The 22,825-nt window shown below is 30.6% G+C and overlaps 1 protein-coding gene across 1 annotated transcript in view; it reads right to left on the reverse strand.

Moving 5' to 3' along the window:
- COL11A1 (collagen type XI alpha 1 chain) overlaps positions 1-22,825 on the reverse strand; it is a 169,884-nt gene that overhangs the window by 83,610 nt on the left and 63,449 nt on the right. The window contains exons 16-31 of the mRNA XM_039869598.1: positions 21,513-21,566; positions 21,335-21,388; positions 21,083-21,136; positions 19,993-20,046; positions 19,830-19,874; positions 18,605-18,658; positions 18,023-18,067; positions 17,737-17,790; positions 17,167-17,211; positions 12,258-12,311; positions 11,089-11,133; positions 9,904-9,957; positions 9,779-9,823; positions 6,675-6,728; positions 4,904-5,011; positions 1,570-1,623 (exon numbers count right to left, since the gene is read on the reverse strand). Coding sequence (XP_039725532.1) covers positions 1,570-1,623; positions 4,904-5,011; positions 6,675-6,728; positions 9,779-9,823; positions 9,904-9,957; positions 11,089-11,133; positions 12,258-12,311; positions 17,167-17,211; positions 17,737-17,790; positions 18,023-18,067; positions 18,605-18,658; positions 19,830-19,874; positions 19,993-20,046; positions 21,083-21,136; positions 21,335-21,388; positions 21,513-21,566 — 873 coding nt within the window. The remainder of the gene's footprint in view (positions 1-1,569; positions 1,624-4,903; positions 5,012-6,674; positions 6,729-9,778; positions 9,824-9,903; positions 9,958-11,088; positions 11,134-12,257; positions 12,312-17,166; positions 17,212-17,736; positions 17,791-18,022; positions 18,068-18,604; positions 18,659-19,829; positions 19,875-19,992; positions 20,047-21,082; positions 21,137-21,334; positions 21,389-21,512; positions 21,567-22,825) is intronic.

Consider the following 22,825-nt stretch of genomic DNA (forward strand, 5'->3'; position numbering starts at 1 on the left):
ATAGTCCTTAAACTGCTTAAAAGAGATTAGCAGATGAATTTCACTTTTAGTACAAAAAGATTTAAATCTATTCAAAATTCATTGGCTCAACATAGGAAAATAATGTGAAGCTCTCTTTGATCATTAACATGCCGATCATTTTTTGTTTAGAACTGAGAAACATAAATGGTTTTTGATCTTGGAAAAACAATTATGAAGAAAACTTATGTAAAGATCAAAATTTCAGACATTTAAGTTAAAGGGTAAAGTAAAATGTTTGATTCCTTTAGGAAGAAACATTTCTCTCTAGTCATTCTAGTGCATTTTATTAATTGAAAAAATATCTCAAAAGCTATTGAACAAAGAATGACTTAGAAAAGCAAAAAAAAATAAGAATGTCAAATAAACTCAGAAGAAAATTGTACTCATTCAAGTACTACGACAGTTTCTGTTTTTAAATCACAACACCACTATAACTGCAATTCAACTTAGTAAATAAATCAAGAATTCGTTGAGAATCTATAGCGTAAGGTTGAGGGTTATGCAGTGAATGTATTCTTTTACTCATAATACTTGTGAAAATGCTTGATATTTGAAAGGGAGGTAACGAGGAGAGAGGGCAGTGTATTAGAGACAATATATAAAAAGTAAAAGTTACTAATCAGTGTTCTAAATGTAGCCAGAAACATTTAGATGATACCTGTATTATTTTTAAATCATGGATGAAATGACTCATTTTACAAGGGCTCGAAGCACTATGTTCACCTCCTACTATTCAAGGAAATATATATTGTAATATGTATTTTATGTCTAACGTATTTTCTAGAAAATAATCTTTCTATAAAAATTATAAGACAAATTCATATGTCAAACCTAAAATAGTGTCAACACGTGATGAGTGAACAAAAGTGCATACAGTTCACTTATGTTGGAAGGGAGGACATTTTTCTCTCTCATTATTTGTTAAACTTATTAATAAATGAATGTTTTAGGATTATTATATAAGTAGGATTTATTCCTAACTATTATACCTGTCAAACTTGAATGGGTCAAACAAGTACAGATAAATGATACAGATGAAAGAAAGATGATAGATAGATAGACAAACAGATAGATAGATGGATAGATAGATAGATATGATAGATAATCCCATGTACATATAACTACCTTAATATTAATAACCAAAATTTATATATTAATTCATTTAACCACTTTATTGTAACTAGTCATGCATCAGGTGCAGCCTTAACAATGTTTTATGATTAGCTTAATCTGTCATCCACTTTATAACGTCTAGATATACTAGTATTCTTCCCCGGAATAGTCCTATTCCAATTATAAAGAAGTAGCTAACTAGTCCTTCCTTTTATGACCCTATCTCCTAAAATACTCCAATCCATAATCACCTAGGCTCCCTAAGCTCCTTGCACTTGAGGCATCCACAATCCTTTGACTTTTTCTTGTGAAATTGTATTTTAAAGATTCACCATCTCTATGTCACAAACTGAAAGGTAACTTTAAGTGATTAACTTTAGGTGGTCGTACAACATATTGATAAATAAACTATAAAAATCAAGTTAATTGTTTTACCTTTGGACCTTGTCTTCCTGGATATCCTGGTAATCCTGGAACACCAAGTTTCCCCTAAAGAGAAAATAATAATAATAAATTCTAAGTTGAATTAGGTTTAAACAATAATTTAGTCATTTTTCTAGAAGTTAGAACCACATATTTACACACCCAAAAGGAAGATTTGCAAGTTTTTACCACACTTTATTTTCATTATATTTCTTCATTTGAATAGGGAAAAGATGTTGCTTTACTTCTAATGCTATAATGTTCACTAACTTATCTAGGTTGTTTAAGTGGCAGTATCCTCTTTGGGGACATAGATCCCTGAGCTAAAGAGAATTCTAGGACTCTGTGAATCCTTAAGCAAACACCTAAACTTAAGAAAATACCTAAGTTTTTCAACATTAAATACCACTGAAAGTTATTGATGTAGTTAGAACTACATTTAGATCTTATCAGTCCAACTAAAGTTAATCTTTTTGGCAAAATTATTTTATTTTTCACTGTAAATATAAAGCAATCATGTTATTAAACTTTTTTCATTAAGTAAAGTTAAACAACTATACTAAGAAATTCTGACCTAATGTTGAGCAGTTTCCCCCACATATCTGGATTAATAAATATACTGAATGTTGAGAGCAATAACTAAATAATGATTTTTGTGGTGTGTTAATTTCTGCAGGTGGCCACTTGCAAGTGCAACTGCTTTGTTCCAGACCAATGAAATTATATTTCAATCTGAAAGTGCAAACTAAATGATAAATTATAGTGAAGTACAATGATGTGTAATAAATACTAAGAGGTTTAAAAGGCTATACTAAGAAAATTGGCCCCCTGATAAAGCATTAATTTAAAAATACAGGTAGAGAGGAAATTAAACTAAGTGAATTGAATAAAATATGTTTGTGGGATTTTCATTTTCCTTAAAATCTTATGAAAGCATACTTTATATATAAAATATTATTTATCAAATATTAAACATTAGCAAGCATGTAGTATCGATATTTCCCATGTATATTTAAATTGAAAAAAAAAAAGTCCAAGTTACTATATACAACGTTAAAAGATAAGTAGTACTTTATCAACAAAAGTAAACACTTTATTAAATGAAGCAAGGCAAAAACTGAGGAATATAGTTTATGACTCTGTCATTATAGATTGAACTAAAGAGTTTTCTGATTTGAAATCAACCCTGCATAGGTAAGCCATCTTCAGATGGAAAATATGCAAAGGAGCCCTAAGAAGCATATTTATAATGATGTCCTCTTGGACACATTAAGTTACCATAGCTTGTTTTATACCATTGATTTGAAAGATTAATGAAATTCTCTAATTATGATCACAAGCTTTTGTGTTCTATGTTAAGTACTATATTAGAATATATATTCTTACTCATTTTAGGGTCATACTAAAATAAAATCAGAAAATTTATTTATATTTTCAGAATGGTGATAGGCAATTTCAAAAAAGGGGGAAATACTAATGAAATGTTAAAGAAGAATTGTAGGGTAGTGTGAAGTCCTGATGCTTCAGAACAGTCTGTGGGACCATTTACACAGAATAGAATGGGACTAAGAAGAAATGAAGGTCCCAGAAGAGTCTTAAACTATTGGCAAGTTTGCAGTTTAAGTATAGGCATCCTAGGGCCTCATATGCCCGTGTTTTCCCCTAGTTCTTTCCTTCCTCTGCCTAAATATGAACACATTACTCCCAGTTCACAAATGGCAACTGCAAGTGTAAAACTAGAGAAGAACTACGACACGAGATGATTCATAATGACACGAGGCAATGTTTTTACATTTCTCTAGTCACAATTCCTATGTAACCCTTATACAATGTATTTTCCTCCCATCCTTTATAGGATGGTAAAGGGGGAAATTACAATTTTCTTAATTAGCATGGAGTTTCCATATTTTGTAGGATAATGGTATGCTTATTCTAGAAAATTGGGAGAATAGACATACATATAAAAAGAAAGGAAATTATCTGAATTAAACCAAGAAGTAATTATTATTTATATTCCTTTAGTGTACATAATAGAATAACACTTGTCACAGATATTTCTAGTTTTTTCTTAATTTAACACCATAGTACATTATAAGATATTCACCAAATCGCCCTATCACCAAATGTCTTATGAAAGCATAATTTTAATGTTGCCTAATATTACATCTAAATGTTAATGAAATGGTTGCAAATATTTTTGACAATACATATAGCCCAGTGGCTCTTAAGTGAATGAATGTTAGAATTATTTGGGGATGTTTTAAAACATACTGATGCTTACGTTAACCCCAGATTACAAGTAAGAGCTCTTAAAGTTGGGCCTAAGCATCAGTATTTTTAAAAAACTTGCCCTGAGAAAATGTGTTGTGTGGAAAAAATAGAAAATCTACATTTTGGAATGAGGGGTAAAAATAATTCTACTTATTCCAAAACAAGCAGAACGACATTCATTAATTCTTTCATACTTTGTTAATCACACTCAAATTCTAAACTTCTAACATAGAAGAGTTTTAAGAGAGTCTGATCCTGCATGGTCAAGGAGAGCAGAAGGGACGAGAAAATAGGAAAGGCTGAAAAAGATAAATGTACCCGTCTTACGATGCTACTTCTAAGTAGCACAGTCATGCACTGCACAGGGACCTTTCCGTCAACGATGAACTGCATATGTAATTGTGGTCTCATAAGATTATAATTGAGCTGAAAAAGTCCTATCACCTAGGGACATCATAGCTGTTGTAACACTGCAGCACAAGGCATTACTCACGTTTCTGATGTTGCTGGTGAAAACAAGCATATACCTACTGCGTCATTGGTATAAAGATAAAGCAATTACGTACAACACATAGTACTTGATAATGATAATAGATGATTATGTTACTGGTTGATGTATTTTCTATACTATACTTTAAAATGTACTCTTTCTACTTATTAAAAAAAAAGTTTGCTGTAAAACAATAAGCCATGTTACAGCAGCAGCCTCATACATCTCATGTTTACCGCATCCCTTGATCAAATTATTTTCTCTTGTGCTTGATTTAATCTTGTGTTATTTTGTACAGTAACATGCTGCTCAGGCTTGTAGCCTTGGAGCAACAGGCTACTCCATACAGCCTGAGTAGCAGGCTATACCGTCTAGGTTTGTGTAGGTGCATTCTATGATGTTAGCAGAACAACGAAATCACCAAATGACACATTTCTGTTGTTAAGCGGCACATGACCATATAATGATACGCTTGAAATTTAATAGAGTTCTCTAGATTTCTGACGTAAACAATAAAAAATATTTTAAAATTATCCTGAAGCATCATCTGCAAGAGCATCCGTGAATTTAAAGTTGTTCACTGACCTTCTCTCCTGCTTGACCAGAAGGACCCGGGTCTCCAGTTGGACCTGCTCGACCTTTGGGGCCTTCGGGGCCATCTTCTCCTCTCGGACCTAACTGACCAACTTCTCCCTAAAACATATATTTAAAATATATTTGAGATATTGCACCTTTAAATATATTAGAGATTGAATAGCAGAGATTATAGCCTATCAAAAAGTCAGATTCTTCAACTCTTGATCTGTTTACTCATTTTATTTATGACAATGAGACTTGAAAGTGTTTGATTTCATCAATCTTCCTTTTAATAAACAAATAATTGAATATAGTTTGATATTTGACAATCTATGGAAGCCTGATATTATTGTGTAAATTAAAATTAATTTTAATGCACCTATGTTTCAGAGAGAGAAAAAAAATAAGAATCATGATTAGATAATACAGGGTGGCAGAATATGCCACCCCGAATTATGGCACTTTGGCTTAAAGATTATTTTGAGCTAAAGGCAAGAAAAGTTCTGTGTCCATCCCTATATGTCTGAAAAAATGACGTAGATTTGCAAAGGTGTCCTTCTTCCCGTTTCCATCAGAAAGGACAAAAGTTAATCACTAGAGATAACCAGGCCCTTATCAGTCTGGAGCCAGAAGCAGACACTAGAGAAACATACAACAACAAACTTTACTAACTAGACTTTATCTATCATTAATTTCCTTTATATCTGCCTTTCCACAATTTGCAGCCTTAGAAACTCAAGGCTGCAACTCAAGTGACAAAACTTTGTCTTGTCACTTCAATAAATATGTATAGTTCCTTTTCTAAATGCTGAGCCAAAGTTCTAACCATCACTTTGAGCTGTTCACCTCAAGGCTCCCATGTGTAAACACAATGCACAAGCTAGTAAACTTCTGTTTGCTTTTCTCTTGTTAATCTCACTTTTGTCAGTCTAATTTCACAGGGCTTCAGCCTGAGAACCAAGTAGGGAAGTAGGTAAAATAATTTTCCCTCTCTGACAACAACGACTTTGGAAATCACTGCTTGAACACAAAAAAATGTTTCCGATTTAGACTTGGTTTTCATCTCTATTAGGTATTGGAATATGCAGAGTATTGCCCCCATCTCGGACACAGGCTTTATGTGCATTTTAGGAAAACAGAAATGTTCTATAGTATTCTTTTTTGTTTGATATATTAGGCACTATTATTATGTTATAAAATAACAATTATTATTAGTTATAAAATAAATTTTCCCAATAAAATGTTTAATTTACTTTAGTTGACTCATACTTTTGTTTGTTTCCCAGACACTCATTATCAGAAAGAAAGTGTATTATTTTTAGTCAAAAATCCAAGACTACTATATCATAAAAATTTATGAAATTTGCAGATATGTAGTTTCTAGGCAACAGAGCTCACTATATTTGAACAAAATTTAGAAGAAACTTATATTATCTTTTTAAGCAATTTGATGATCATTTTTGAAAATGGCTATAAACAATAGTATCATTTATATATATAGATATATGTATATACATATATGTTTGTATGTGTGTGTATTATGAGACATATGGAAATTTCATATAACATCTAAAAGACAATTGATACTATACTATCTCCGCAAAAATTAAAATACTTTATCTTCATATGAAAACCAAAGTGAGCAAAAGTCTCAGGTAGTACAAACATTTTTATCCTGTGCCCGTGCTTATTATATTTAAAATAAGAACACACATACATTATATACATATATATAATACACCATCGTATAGACTAGTGTAATTTTTTATTTTTTACTTACCCTGTCACCTTTAAGACCCATGTCACCTTTGAATCCTGGAAAACCATCTTCACCCTAAAAAATATAAGTAATAAAATAGGTGTTTAATTAGTTTTTTTTGGATGAAACTAAAATATGACTATATACAATATGAATACTGATAATTAAGGAAAATTGTTCTGAGAAATGTAAATCCTAGTTGTGAAACCTCTTTCTCCCTATTTTAAGCCCTATACCCATAGCCTTCCATTTTTCCACAATTAATAAAATGATAAAATAAAATACTTTTTAAAATTAATAAAATACAATAATTTTTAAATAAAATAATTTTAAAAATTAGGAATTATTTTACAAATATGTCTATTGAATTTTCTCTGTCTAATGGATACGACTTGCAGAGTTTGAGAAAAGGACATTTCAGGCTGAGTCTGTGAGAACAGAACTAGAAAGATTGGCACATATACTTCCACACCCTCCTGTTTCAGAATATATCAGGTAATTATGGGTATACACGACCTAACCCTGGAAAAGGGATCCAATCTGGTATCCTACCTAAACCTAAGAATTCTGACTGGTGTAGAAATTTCCTTTAAGACAAAAACATTCTGGCCATAAAAATAGCCTTGTGGAAGTAAGATTCTGTTTGCACTGAATGCAGTTGGGCAATAGCAGAGTCTTAAAAGCTGAAAATGACCACTTAACTTCCTATTGACTATTGTCTTCATTACCTTCTCCCTAGAGGGAAAGGTAATTACACAGTTGCCAAGTTTAGTTTAAAAAATACTACACTCTATGTCTAAAAATCAGTAACAGTTTTTAGGACTCTTTTTAGGCAGAGTTTTGTTTAAGAGGAAACATAGGGAAATAGATGCTATTTCTGTCACACCTTTGTTTTTAAGACATTCACAATTAAAGAAATAAATTAGATGACTCTTAAATTATTAGGTACATCCTTATAATAAATGACTTAAAAAAAAAACAAAAAAAAACAAATGACATTATCAAATTCTAAGCTTCCCGGTCTTAAATTATCAGATCTGAATTAATCTTGAAACAAAGCAAACAAACAGTTTTAGAATATGTGTAAAAATGGAATTCACCTCTGCCACTTGGTTTATTGGGCTATGTTACTCGAAGTCTAAGGAAAAAAATCTGAGTCTAAACAATAGAGAATTTTAATCTTAGGGTAGTAACTTATAATTTCACCTTTGGTTAGCAATTAATGTTGTTATATGTAAAAAGAAAATAGTTTCAACTTTCACCTTCATCCCTTATGAGATAAATGGTTGATTATAATACATATTTGGAAAAAAACAAATAAATAATATACGTTAAAATTCATTAGAATTTAATGATTCTTTACAGAATTTAAAAATAGGAAGAATTGAAATTTATATAAAATTTCTCAAAATCTAGATAAGTAATACACTAGTAGATTAATATATGGTATGGAATAAAAAGTATAGCTGAAAAATATCTTAGAAATTTTTTTAGGACAATGTCCTAGTTTTACAGATTTAAAGTCTGGGAAAGTAAACGATCTAAATTTAAACATCTAGTTAGTATAACTAGAATCAGAACTCAGAACTTTTAACTCCCAATTTAAAACATTTATTCTTTCGCTATGTGTCTGCTCGTTACTTTTGAGACCATGTACCATTCGACATAACCAAAAATCTTAAATTGTTTTCCTACATATAAACAATATGTATTTATTTTTTCCTATGTGAGTTTCTCCTCACATATATCAACAATTTTATTTACACCTGTCATTTTGCAACTACCTCTCTTTCCAATAAGTTCACAACTTCCTCACCCCAATTAAATGCCTTTCCTTTAAATACTGCCTTCCCTAAAAGTACTTAGCAGGCAAAGACACACACATTTCTTTCTGTTTTCAGAGAAAAAAATTTGATTGACACTTAAATATCTTAACAAGAAAAATTCTAAATGGAGACAATATTTTTTTCCACATGATACATGCAAATAATTACAAGTTCAACACTGTTGAACCATCACTGTGTTCTATTGCCATCTCAATAAGACACTATACCCTGTAGTTCATCTGTGATAATCAAGACGAATTGGGATTCAAATCCAAGTAGTTGAGTTAATTTAAAATGCATGACACTTCTCATACAGTATAACTGACAATATAGTTCATACCTTGACAATGCCTCAGTATGTTAACTTTTTAATTTTTTTCTGAAAAATAAATTATCATGGATATAATAAGCCCATCCCTTCTTGTCAATATTCCTTATCAATATCAAATCCACTTAAAGTGCTTTTGATAACATTATGACTAAGGAAACAAAGAGTTATCTTTGAAATCAAAATTGATATTCTGCATACTTCTTAACAAATCTACCAATATTTCATACAAAACTTTATTTTTTTAAACGCAGTATTAAGAATTAATCCAAAACTGATTCTGAGAAATACCATTTGATTTCAATGTAAATGTTGAAGGATTTGGGGATTCTATACTTACATTAAACATTTACATGAAAAAAAATTTCAATATTAAGCTTTTTGTCCAACGGCAATAAAACTAGAAATGTTTTATAAAAGAATTCACATTCTTTCATCCACCTCTGCCTGGTTTTAATCTTTCTTTCTTAACACTTTTGCTTTGCATGCAGTATCACATATAAAGACTTCTTCCCCTAATTGATATATGGTGCTTCTAACTTTCATATTTTGCACTGCATTTCAATTTATGAGCTTGGGAGATTTTAGTAGAGAAAAAGAAGGGAATAAACACTTCTCTGCTATGCATATAACTGGATATTGAACTACCCTTGCAGCAAATCTATTTTCTTAATTGCCAACCCTATCATTTACAAAAGTTAAAAACATGTAAGAAAAAAAGGAATGAAGGATTAATTCTGTTTATGACAAATCTTGCTTCTGTTCTATAATTTAGTCCTCACTCCAGAATATAAAGATATATTTTTAAGGAAATGTCCAAGATACAGTGTACAAAATTAGATTTACATTGTCTGGTATATAAGTAATCGCTTAATATATTTGGGAAATGAAATGTCTGTTAAATGAATTTAAATTTTTGATATAACAGATATATGTAGTAATTAAAGTTACCTAAATAAATTATATTTTACCTTTTCACCTTTAGAGCCCTTGAGACCTCTGACACCATCTGCTCCCTATGGAATAAATTAGAAAGATTAAATGACTATAATATTTTACATTGAGATTAAATAATGTGGAAAAAAATAACATTTACCTTTACTCCTCTGGGACCAGGATAGCCAATAGGACCCTGTGGACCAGGAGGACCCTGCAACAGACCCATTGTAATGTAAATATACTATACACTGCAAGTGCTACTCAGTCACGTTCTATGATTTTGCCAAATAATCTACAAGAATGTGTTATTTTTATACTATTGGTAAAGATTTCTTGGGTAGCTTATCTTTTTTTCTAAAGTCATATATAATGAACAAACTGTGTGACTAGTCCTACCTACTCCAAACTAATACCATATATTCAAGCTAATAATAAGATAAATATTATGTATATATAAAATAATGTATAATCATATAAATAATAACTAAATTTGACATTTTTTCTAAAAATTCCGATGTCCTTGATGTCTACAATAGGTATTGACAGATTAACCAAGATCAATAATTTGTAACCAAAAACTGGTATATATTTGTAGCATTCACATGCTACAAGAATATGAATGAAATTATATATTTTCACAGTGGTTTCATATCACTAGTCTAACTAAAAGAAACAATATGGCATATGTAATATACAATTTCTGCAGTATTGCTATTTTAATAAGAATCCAAAACTAGTAATTCTAAATAAAAATGATCCTACCCTTTCCTTACTATGGTAATCCAATATAGAATTAACACTGAATAAATTTTATTTAGATATTTTGATAAATGTTGCTCTTACAATTCAAACTACTCTTATTTAAAGGTTACCAGAAAGTAATAAGTAAAGATAAAATTCAAGTGACATAAATGGTTTAATGATATTCGGAAGTTCTTGTGCACTTTATTATAATTTATGGCCATTTATTCCATTTATATTACATATGCATAATGTAGATTTATTTCTGATCATAAGAGTATATTTAAGAAACAGAAAATGCAGTCTAATTGATAAAATTGCAAATATCAAATTAAAAGTTTTCTAAGACATGTTTGCTTATTATATCCAAAACAAAAAATAATTCTAGGGACATGATTTACATTTAAATGTTTGCAAAAATTCTTTTGAAAGTAAAAACATATCTACAGGTAGAGATGAATTATTTTCTGGCATTTATTTTCTTGTATTCATATCCCTAAATGATCGTAGAAGAATATTTGCATCATAGAGATGATCAAAGTAAGGCATTTTCTCTAAGATATAGGTGACAGAACATTTAAATGGATACTTTGTAACATACCAGAGCGCCCTTATCTCCAGACTGGCCTTCTTTTCCAGGATGACCCTATATTTAGTAAAAATATATGCCAGTAAGATGGAATATTAATAGCAATTTATAATGCTATTAAATTGTTCTCTTTTTTTTTCAAAATATTGAGATCTTACTCCTTATATTTCAAAACAAATTGAATATTTTGCATCAGTGTACATAGCTTTAAATAACACTGGAAACTGTAGCATTTAGAAGGAAACACAATGAGCTTATATTGAATAGATGTAAGTTTTATCAATTACACAATATATTTGAGAGAGCTTAGGAAAAGCACATAAATACATACTAATATTCATCAATAATTCAACTTCAGTTTCAGTTTTACATAAAATATTTCAATCTGACTTCTATTTGGCATATTGATCAAATAATCATACATGTATCTTCAAAAGGGAGCTAAGGCACGTGGATGGGACATTTGAAAATATAGCAAGATCATAGTGTTAATAATCAAGTTCTTGGGAGTCAATAAATAAAAATATGTAGCTCTATCACAATTAATGCTGAATAAAAACAAGTAGAGGCAGAATAAAAAACTCTGTATCCTAGCTCTGAGTAAGTAGTTTGAAGACAAAAAAGAAGCATGAATAACAATTTTTTGAAATAATAACTGGAGATTACATAATTACCTTATTGATTACTGTGCAATAGACTATAATTAACATTATTATATTTCTAGGAAAGGAGGTAATCCCTGAAGGCTTAGGAATTTTCATGGAAGATGGCTGAGAAAATATACCAATTGTAAGAATTTTCACCTGGACTCTCAAGAAACATGTGCTTTGAAAGGACAAGAGGATGGAAAAGTACTTTCCATGAAAAGAAAAGAACATAAAGAAAGGTATAACAATGGATAAGTTTAGAGCATGCTGAGAAAAAAGCAAGTGGTGGGAAAACATGAGATTCTGGTCCAGAGTGCCGGAATGAGTTTATCCAAAGACCACTGTGAGCTCGTTAAAGATATTGCAATTATGGAAGCAACATGAGAAAATGGTATTTTAGAGAGTTCAATGTTTAATTACTGGCTTAATTTGCTTTTATTACTGAATTTGTAAAATCACTTTCTTAAATACATGTAAAATCTATATTTGAAGAAAACACACAGAAATTTTAATGACTAGGTAACTATTACTTACAGGAGGCCCATCAGCACCAGGAAGTCCGGCAAGCCCTGATTTTCCTTGTGGTCCCTAACCAAATAGAGGAAGAGAAAATTTTAGTTGAAAAAATAAAAATAATAAAAAATCTGACTTTGTATGTATGAACATACTGCTAATAAAATTCTTAACTTGAGACACTGTTTTTTATATATAAGCCACAAATATTTAAATACTTTTAAATGTATCATGTAGAAGAAATGACATAGAAACACAAAGAAAAGCCAAATTTAACATATGTCAAAAACATGTTAATTTTTTGCCTGCGTAATAGCCCTAAATGTGTCTCTCTCTCTTTTTTATTGAATTTATTGGGATAGAACAAAATTCATCATATTTGTATGGAATCATAAAAGACTCTGAATACCCAAAGCAATACTGAGAAAAAAAGAATAAGGCTGGAGGTATCATATTGCCTCACTTCAAATTATTCTACAAAGAAATAATAATCAAAACAGCATGGTATGGGCAGAAAAATAGACACAGAGACCAACGGAACAGAATGGAGAGCCAGATATAAATGTAATTTTCAACAAAGGTGACAAAAATATATTAGAGATAAGAAAGCCTCTTTAATAATGCTGGGAAAATTGGAAAGCCACATGCAAAAGAATGAAACTAGACTGCTATCTGTCACCATATACCGAAATTAACTCAAAATAAATCAAAGACTTAAATATAAGATCTGAAACAATAAATAACATAGAAGAAAATATTAGGTACTAAACTCCTGGACCTTGGATTTAGAGAGAATTTTATAAATTTGACCTCAAAGGCAAGGGAAGTAAAAGCAAAAATAAATGAATGGGACTATATCAAACGAAAAAGCTTCTGTACAGTAAAAGAAACTATCAACAAGAAAGAGACAACAAACCGAATGGGAAAAGTAATTTGCAAACAACGCCTCCAATAATTGGCTAATATTCAAAATATCTAAATGTGTCTTTTTAAAGTAACAAATTAGTTTTGCATACCACAGAAAACTAGGGTTTAGAGAATAAAAAGGAAAATAATATAGTTCAGAAATACAGTGATTTATATCACAGAAGAAGTAAACATTGAATACATCCATCAACGATACTAAGTGCCAATTCAAATAATTACATAGTAACATTAATAAAACATCAATATTTATTAAAACATTTTAAGAAATATGTTATTGTGTGACAGTTATTCATGGGACATGAAGAAAAATAAAACTAATATTTTAATGTAAAATGACAGTCACCAAAATGTAGATAACAAACGGTAACCAAGTACTATTCAATAGATGATTCTAATCGCTTTTTAACCACAGAGGGCTTCCAATCTCATTTCACTTGACCAATGCTGAGGTTGGAACATGGTGAGAATGATTATAACATAAGTAGAGCCTTACTTGGGCAAAAAATTGTCATTCTTCTGAAAATAATAACTTCATCAAGTCCCCAGAGCTCAGGCTATTATTGTTTATTGATCATGTTATTAACCAGGATTTAAAAACAATTAAAATGTAAAGATACAGCAGCAATCCTAGATTGTGGGCATAGGTTAAGATTTTTCCACTGTCAATGAGTGTTTAGAAAAACCATTATTTTCTGTAGACTGATAGTACAGAGTTTTACAGGAAAGATTTGCTTAAATCATTATGGAACAACAACAAAAAATGAAGATAACCTTTAACTTGAACCATTTAGATTTTATAACTGAGGTTAACTGCATCTCATTGAAAAGATTTAAAAGTTTCAATTCCCTTCACCACTCTGCAAAGTCATATTTAGTCGAGTAATCTAACATTATGTAATAATTATTATAAAACGCTAAATATTTAATGGCACTAAAACACTAAATTTTGACCGTTACTTAAATTATCTTTTGCTATTGAGACAATGGTTTTATTTCTTAAAAACAAAATGTAGAGTACTAATGCAGAATTGTTTCATTAACTATCAGCAGATGTAATATTTCTACCACATTGACCTTGTGGGCAATACTACATGAATATTTTGTTGTTGCTACATATTTAAGGGTAGACTGAAATATTAAAACCCTTGTACTATAAGATAATTTTTTAAATCAATTAAAATCTTTCCATCTTTCTTAGAATGGAAGATTCATGAATATTTTTTCTGCTTTTGTAACTACTTGCTCTTTCCCTGGAGGGGTGGGAAAAAAGTTCAATGAATGTATGTCATACATTTTTAGGTTTTAATAAAATTGCTAACATTTATCATTTTTATGTACTATATTAAGCAATATATATATGAAAATGGATCATATGTATATATATTTCATTTTAATATTTTAAGTCTCAAACAATTCCATGAAATATTATCATATAAGATTTTGGGTACATTAACCATTAATATGTGACAAAGTTGAAATCTGAATGAATCCAGATATATCCATGTCTTTAAAGTCCTTACCTTTAACTAAAATTTATTTTGTGTCTTGCTATTTTATACTTAGCTTATAGAGTTATACAACACCATTTGTTTTTTGTAAAGCAATTAATATATGAGGTATATAAATTCTGAAATCATAAATTAAATCACAGGAAGTATTCAGCATATTTGGTATCAAAATGTCAGAGAAACACTATAGTTATCTTATCCATTTTAGTTAACTAACTTAAACTGCATAAAATATTTTATCACAAATATAATAAAAATGGAGCCTGTAATACCTTAGTACAAAATATATAAATTATTGGTAATTAAAAATATATAACATTAGTTAAATTATATTTAATTAGTACATTATACCATGATCAAATTGTAAACCTTATTCACCAAGTCTGGGAGACAGGCTTTCAGCCAAAATAAATAGATCATAATAAGTCTATCATAAAATAAAAGCAGTATAGATGCCATGTAAAGTATATACCATATACGTGATAAAAATAATACCTATTTCCTTTTCTCTTTTCAATGAAAAGACACTATCTTTGAACCAGCAAGCTGGATATGTTCAGAACAGAGAAAGAAGTGGCTTGTGCTTAAAATAGCTTTCTTTTTACCACAAGGAGTGCAGTGAACCTGATCCCATATTTTACCTTTGGCTAAAGAAAGGGAATTCAGATATATCAATTTTCATTAAGAGAAATTCTTCTTCAGAATCCAATGCATAGATGATAAAATTATGGTAGAAAATTTAATAAGCACATGCACTAGAGAGTGTAATTTATTATGAATATAGTATGGTTATGATGAGCTAATTTAAAGTATGAGCAGCCCAGATTAAAATCTCTGCTCTAAAATAAAGATTTAAAATCACCTATGAGACTTAACATCTTAAATTCATAAGCCATTTTCCAATAGCACTCATATAGAGAACATGCACAGAAAAAAAGTATTTTAAGTTTGGTATGTTATTTCTTACAACTTAATAATAGGATAAATAGCAATTAGAATATTACCAAATGACTTGAATATATATTTTAGAAAGATATAGAAAAAAGAAAATATAGAAAATGGCAAATAAGCACAAGAAAAGATGTGCAACATTACTGGTGATTAAGGGAATACCAATTAATATCGCAAAGAGATACCATTTAACACCAACAAAAGTGACCAGAAGCAGAAAAGGAAACAATAACAAGTATTGGCGAAGATCTGGAGAAACTAGGATCCTCATACATTGTCGATAGGAAGAAAATACAGCACGACCATTTTGGAAGACGGTTTGGAAGCTTCTTAAATGTTAAACATAAATTTACCATATCACCTAGCAATTCCACTTCTATGTATTTACCAGAAAGAAATGAAAACACGTCTACTCAAAGACTTTTACGCAAATATTCACAGCAGCACTACTCATGATACCTAAAATATGTAAACAACTCATAGGTCCATCAACTACTAAATAAGTAATCAAAATGCATATTCAACCAATGGAATACATTTTGGCAATAAAAAGGGACAAAGTACTGACATATGCTACAACACGGATAAACTGGAAAACGTTAATCTAAATGAAAGAAGCCAGACACGAAGGTCACGTATTATATGCATTCATGTATTAAATTCATTCATATATTTCACTGACGTGAAATGTTCAGAAAGGCAAATCTATAGAGACAGAAAACAGACAAGGGGTTGCCTAGGTCCATGGGGGAAATAAATGAGGAAATAAATGCAAACTTGGCATGGGGTTTCTTTCTGGGGCGCTATAAATATGCTTAAAATCTGATCATGGCACAACTCTGTAAATAGACTAAAAATCATTGACTTGTACACTTAAATAAATTTTTATGATATGAAATTACACTCCCATTAAAGTTGTGAATTTTTTAAATTATATGTTCACAGAAATCAACATAAATAAGGAAAAAAAGGTATTAGAAAGAACCAGCTAACATTGTGATTTACTACAGGGGACAGGAAATATTACTTAGAGAATTTGGCAGAGAAGATCAGGGAAATAAAGACATCACTTTAATTAAAGATTTAGTCTTCTTTTGATCCAGACATTGGATTATTAACAAGAACATCATTTGTCATCTATATGTAAGAAATGGTGGCAAAGATAACTTTGCAATTTTCCCTTAATCAGATCTTGCTTCAGACCTTTTATAAAAAGCAAACCTAATTACATTTTTTTTTTAATAATGAGAAAGAAAAGAACCAAAATAAAGAGAAAACATTCACTCATACTAGTACCTTTCTGAAATTAATATAGCTAAGAATGTCACATTTGGAAGCTACCCAAATGAGAAATTTTATCATTTACTGTTCAGAAATGTATGAATGTCTTCTCACACTGTACTCTCAAAGTTTAACCTAAGATTAATTCCTTATATGCTGAGCCATCTAGATATCCTATTAAAAACAGAAAGCAGGCCTTACACCTGCCAAAGGTTGACAACCCAAACGTGTTCACCAGACAGTACCAGAACAGAGTAACTTACTTTTTCACCAGGAGGACCAATCGGACCTTGTGGACCAGGAAGACCCTATATTAAAAGAATTTATTTCACATGTCAGGAATCACATCACAAGAACACACTTTTAGAACAGTAAATTTTAGCTTTCTATTTCACATGAAATGAGTTATGGGAATCTTTATATATTCCCTGCATTCCTCAGAAAGTTCTGGAACACTAGGAGCAGTTTTACACAGCTACTCTTTTGGCAATCGGATTAGTACCTTTCTGAAATTAATATAGCTAAGAATGTCACACTTGGAGTGCTGTACTTTGTCAAAGGTATTAGTAATGTGATCCCATTCAGAACCCTCCCACAGGCATGGCGGTTCGTCGTGACATTCCATGAACATTGAATGACTCATTTTTCTCTTAGACGAAAGAGGCCTTTGGACATTTGCTCAAAAATTTCTTTTTAAAAAAGAATTATCTTCCTACTTTCACATCACAAACTTATTTAGCTCTACATAGAAAAATTTGAGGCTGTCAGTTTTCTCATAAAAAGATAACTCCTTACCTCATTATCTCAAAGGAGCTGTGGTGGCTTAGACTTACCTGAGGTCCTGGGTTCCCTTGCTGACCTGGAGGTCCAGGCTCCCCCTGGGGGCCCTTCCAAAGGAAAATATAAGAGTCTTCAATGAAGCTATTTCAAATAATAATTTTTTTCTTCTCAGTTGAAAAGTAGTCCCCACATTAGTTTCCCCTATAGAAAATCTGGAAAATCTTGCAAAATATTAATGCTAGCAGGAGCTAAGTTACTTAGCAAATGTGAATTATCTTTATTTTGCATTTAGCAACAAGTTTGGAGAAATGAGTTATTTTATTAATATTTTTTACATACCATGTTCCCTTTGGGTCCTGGAGGGCCATCTATACCTGCAATACCCTTCAATAAAGAAAAAATTTTATTTTTATATATATATGTATATATATATATACATATATACACACACACATATACATGCACATGTGTGTATGTGTGTATATATATATATTTATATGTATGTGTATATATATATACACACATACACACATATGTTTATAAGTTTAGATGCTAAAACAGAAAATCAAAAAGACTAACCTCATAATAGATTATCACCCATTAGCCTGGGATGACTAAAAGTCATTTTAGGATTTAATGAAAATGAGGGAAAAAGCAAGATGTATACTCTACTATCCATGTCCACATTGGAGACAACCTAGCAGCATCTTCCACTGTGCTGGGTATTTGACATGAAACATTAAAATAAATAAACTCAAAGGAAGAGATCAGTTAAATTGATAGGCAGCATCATGAGGTCTTAGAATATAACAAGGCAGTAAACACTTGGCTGTCTATAGAAAACTTTCACGACCTCCAGCCTTTAAAGAATCCAGCAACAAGCTTTCCCTAGAAAATCCTGGATGTTTCAGCAATACTTACAGGCTGCCCTATAGGTCCTGGAGTTCCCCGTGGTCCTAGCAAACCTCGTGGACCCTAGAAGAAAAAAAAAAGCTTGTCCTAATAAGAAACACCCTCAAAACATGCCTCTTCCTGTGAAGAACTTTTAATGTAATGTTTAAAGTTAAGTTATCTGTACATCATATCTTAACCCACTGAAAGTGGTGTTTAAAATACCATTTTATGTAACACACAAACACCTAGTCTTTATACTGACCCAAAAGCCAGTAGTCTATAGTACAGAAACCATGTATCTTTGAGTCTATAGACTTACACATGAATCGTGGGAAATTTTAAAAATAGATAGTTTAATACTTTAAATATGCCACTTTTGTGTCATTTCTGATTTGAACAGCAACACTGAATCTTATTAAATCTTATTCAATCAGATAGACTATGTCCTGATTCTCATTTGTTTTACATTTTGGTTAATTCCATTTGAGAGAATATTGACTGAGGGAATGAAACCAACAGCCAGATAACTATGTATGCAGATTTAAAAACCATTTTCCTGAGAAAAGATTATTTTTAAATTATGTTTGTTTAAACTTAATTGATTTTTCCTCTTCTTTCCCCCCTCCTTCGTGTGCCCTGCCTTCATTGCTTTCTTTAGAAAAGTCAATACAATAATTTACTGTTTCTCATATTCGCATGAGCTATTATTTATGTCTTTGAGTTGACAGGCTCTATAACGTGGCGAAGTAGGACCAGAATTAGGAAGCAGGCTTCTAGTCTCTTTGATTAACTAACTAGCTTTGGGTAAACCTTACTAATTCAGTTTTCTCATTGGTAAAATTCAGTGAAAAATAATATAATCTAGAACATTTTATCTTTATACCTGGCATACTGAACACCCCATTTTTTTGTTTCTTCTGGTAATATGATTAATTTATCCTAAAAACATAAATTGATTCTAGAGTTATTGCCGAGGTAAAAAAAAAAAAAAAAAAAAAAAAAAAAAAAACAACAAAAACTAGAAAAGGTTTTCTTATCTGACAAGATGTTATATTTTACATTTCTTTTCTCAATTGCCAAAGACTTCCTCTATAAAAAGAAAGCTCTATGTGTCGTTTAAAATTTTTTTATATAACAATTACCTGGTTAGCTTAGGTAAAACAGCAGTTGTCATCTAAGTTTATTATTGACTTTACATGTGTAACATCAGTAACTATTCCTCCAAATAATAAAAAGAAAGAAAGTTGCTTACAGCTTCACCTGGAAGACCCCTGGGTCCTATTTCTCCATCTTCTCCCTATCATTTCAAAATAAATGGGAGGGAAATGCAATTAAAGAATGTATTGTTTCAACACGATTATGTTCTCCTATGTTTTCATTTTAAATATTTATTTTAAAAATAAACTTTAATGTACCCTCATTCCATCTTCACCAGGAGGACCGGGAGGACCTTGGGGACCTCTTTCACCCTATCAAATAGATAAAATACGATTAGAATGTGAAATAAAGTAGAATTTTGAAAGTCTATTCTATAGCTTTCTTACCAAATATAACAGAACATTTGGCAGGAAAAACATGCTTTATTTTCTCTCTTCAGAACATTTCACAGATAAATCATAATTTCACACTAACCAGCTCTACATATTAATATATTAGGAAAATGTTCCCTAAATTAAAAACAAAAAAGTTTAAATTACATACCTAAAATAATTTTCAGACATCGAGTTATCACAAGCTAAACCACTAAAAACTATTTTGCTGAAGATTGTTTTAAACATAAATACTATGGTGATTTTAATTTATTTTTTTCCAATTCTAAAATAATTCATATTAAATCAGCCAACTCTAGAAGACTAAAAGAATTTTGATTTTTTAAAAAAAGAAGCTTACATATTTTTCTTGACATGTAGTAAGCATACATTAAGTAGACATCTGTAGAGTTCTCTTTCTTTTTCTTTCTTACTTTTTTTTTATTCTCCAATTTACCTAAAGGTTATCCTACCTTGATTTTTAATTTAGCCTCTGGTGTCTCTAGTTCCCGAAACCATCTAATTTAGTATAATAAAATACAGTGCCCAGTATATTGTTATACTAATGACAGATTGCCTACGGATATCTTCTTTTAAGTATAGCTCTACAAATGTAAAATGTAAGAGGGAAATTGAGGTAATCATAGAAAAATTAGAGTCAAAATTAAATCTCCACATTTGTTCTTCCGTAATTATATTTTCCACATAGATGTAGAAAAAGATTCCACCTCAACCTGTTTGCATAAAATGAGTATTTTAACATCTAAAAACAATTAAAGAACCTATATTGATATCACATGTATAATTCTACTTATCTTTCTTCAAGTATCTAGTAGATTTAATAATTTACTAAATAGATTAACAAATAGTTAAATTAACTTTCTTCTCCTTATTTCCTAAAGTGTATAAGGTCTAAAATATTTCATAATATTCTTGTAATATCCTGTATAAAAAGTAGCAGAATGGTATATCTTACCCTATGACCTTTATCACCTGGCAATCCTGGAAGTCCATCAAATCCTCGATCCCCCTGTAAGATCATCATCATCATCATCATCATCACCATCATCATCATCATTATCCTCACCACACATTTCCAGTCTTATTCAGTACTGTTATTTGAATGTGAGTTATTTTTTCATATCAAGAAATGTGATTTTAAAATATAAAAGTTTCAGGTGTGAACTGACATACATGATCGGACTATATAAACGTGTGAGCTACTGACCTTTGCCCCAGGTTCTCCTGGCATTCCTCTTCCACCATCGGCACCTGGACGGCCCTGACAATGCCAAGAACAGGTCTGAGCAAAAGGCATTCCTGCTAGCACAGAGTAAAAACAAAACAAAACAAAACAACTGATGATTTCAAATACCCTCAAAATACACAAGGAAAACCAGCCATACCCTTTTTCCAGCTTTTCCCGTTGGACCAGGTGGGCCTTGAACACCGCGAGGGCCCTATATCAAAACATCATAATTAATTCATTTTACAAAATTTTGATCAATAAACTCAAACCATTGAGAGAGATGGTCTTAGGAATTTGTATCCTCTTAGCTTTACCTTAATCTTTTTAACACAACAAAATTATTTCTTACGTAAAAGTCCAGATAAAACAGAAAGCAAGAGAGCCAATTTTTCTAAATGGTTTCTTGTAAAAAATGAGTCATAATATTTTATTAAGTTTATACAGACATGTGATTTCATTTAAACAAAGGAGTACAAGTGACATTTTAAACTTTAGAAAATCCTTACTTATTTTATTCTCGAAATGAGGTTTTATACATCCCTTGACTGAAACATTTTTTAGCCCATTCATCTTATTCTTCTCTTTCTAATCCATTGGCCTTCACCTTTCCCTTTATATTTCGGAGGTCCTCTCTTAAATATTATTCTTTTACTTTGTTTATTATACTGCATTATAATTGCCTTTTTTAACAGTTGAATCTCCCATTACACTGTTAACTATTACAGTTTTGGACTAAATCTGTCTTTTTCTACATAATGCTCCTATAACTTAGCACAATGCCTGGTACATGGTTTTTCAATCATCTACAAAATGCTGGAGGATGATTTGGCAATCCCTAATGCAAATTACTGACTGGCATCATCATGCCAAGTCAGATTAAAAGTTAAAAATTCTCAATATGTTTCTTTCTTGAATCAGTATAATACAATGGTATATCAACATATAATGTCTTCTGTGGAGATTGATACACATGGTTTCTAAAAATAAAATTACACAGCTAATATAGATCAAATGTATTTCCAGTATAAAATTATATAAGCCTTTATATTTAATTAATTATACCCTTTTTAAGTTAATATTAACAACACACACATAATGAATGTGGTAGAAAATGTAACACACATTTGAAATGACAAATAATTTTTATGATCACTGCAAAATATTGATCACAGAGATAATGAAATGAAGATTGTCTAATAATTAAAGATTAAAAGTATGGCTTTAAAAATATATATACACAAACATATATATATGTGTGTGTGTGTGTGTTTGTGTGTGTGTATACATATGTGTATATATATAATACCCCAGCTGGAAGGCAAGGGGCAATTAGTAACAGGGCAGATCTTGTTCTTTTTTAATGAAAATGATCTTTCATTTGACATTGCACCTTTTTGGAATTAAGGAGTCCAGGACAACTGCAAAATCCATTCTCTATTTATCTGTTTTGTAAAGAGGTGAGTTTCATCA

This window comes from Pteropus medius, unplaced genomic scaffold, assembly GCF_902729225.1.
Source record: "Pteropus medius unplaced genomic scaffold, Ma_sr-lr_union100, whole genome shotgun sequence".
Taxonomy (NCBI): Eukaryota; Metazoa; Chordata; class Mammalia; order Chiroptera; family Pteropodidae; genus Pteropus; species Pteropus medius.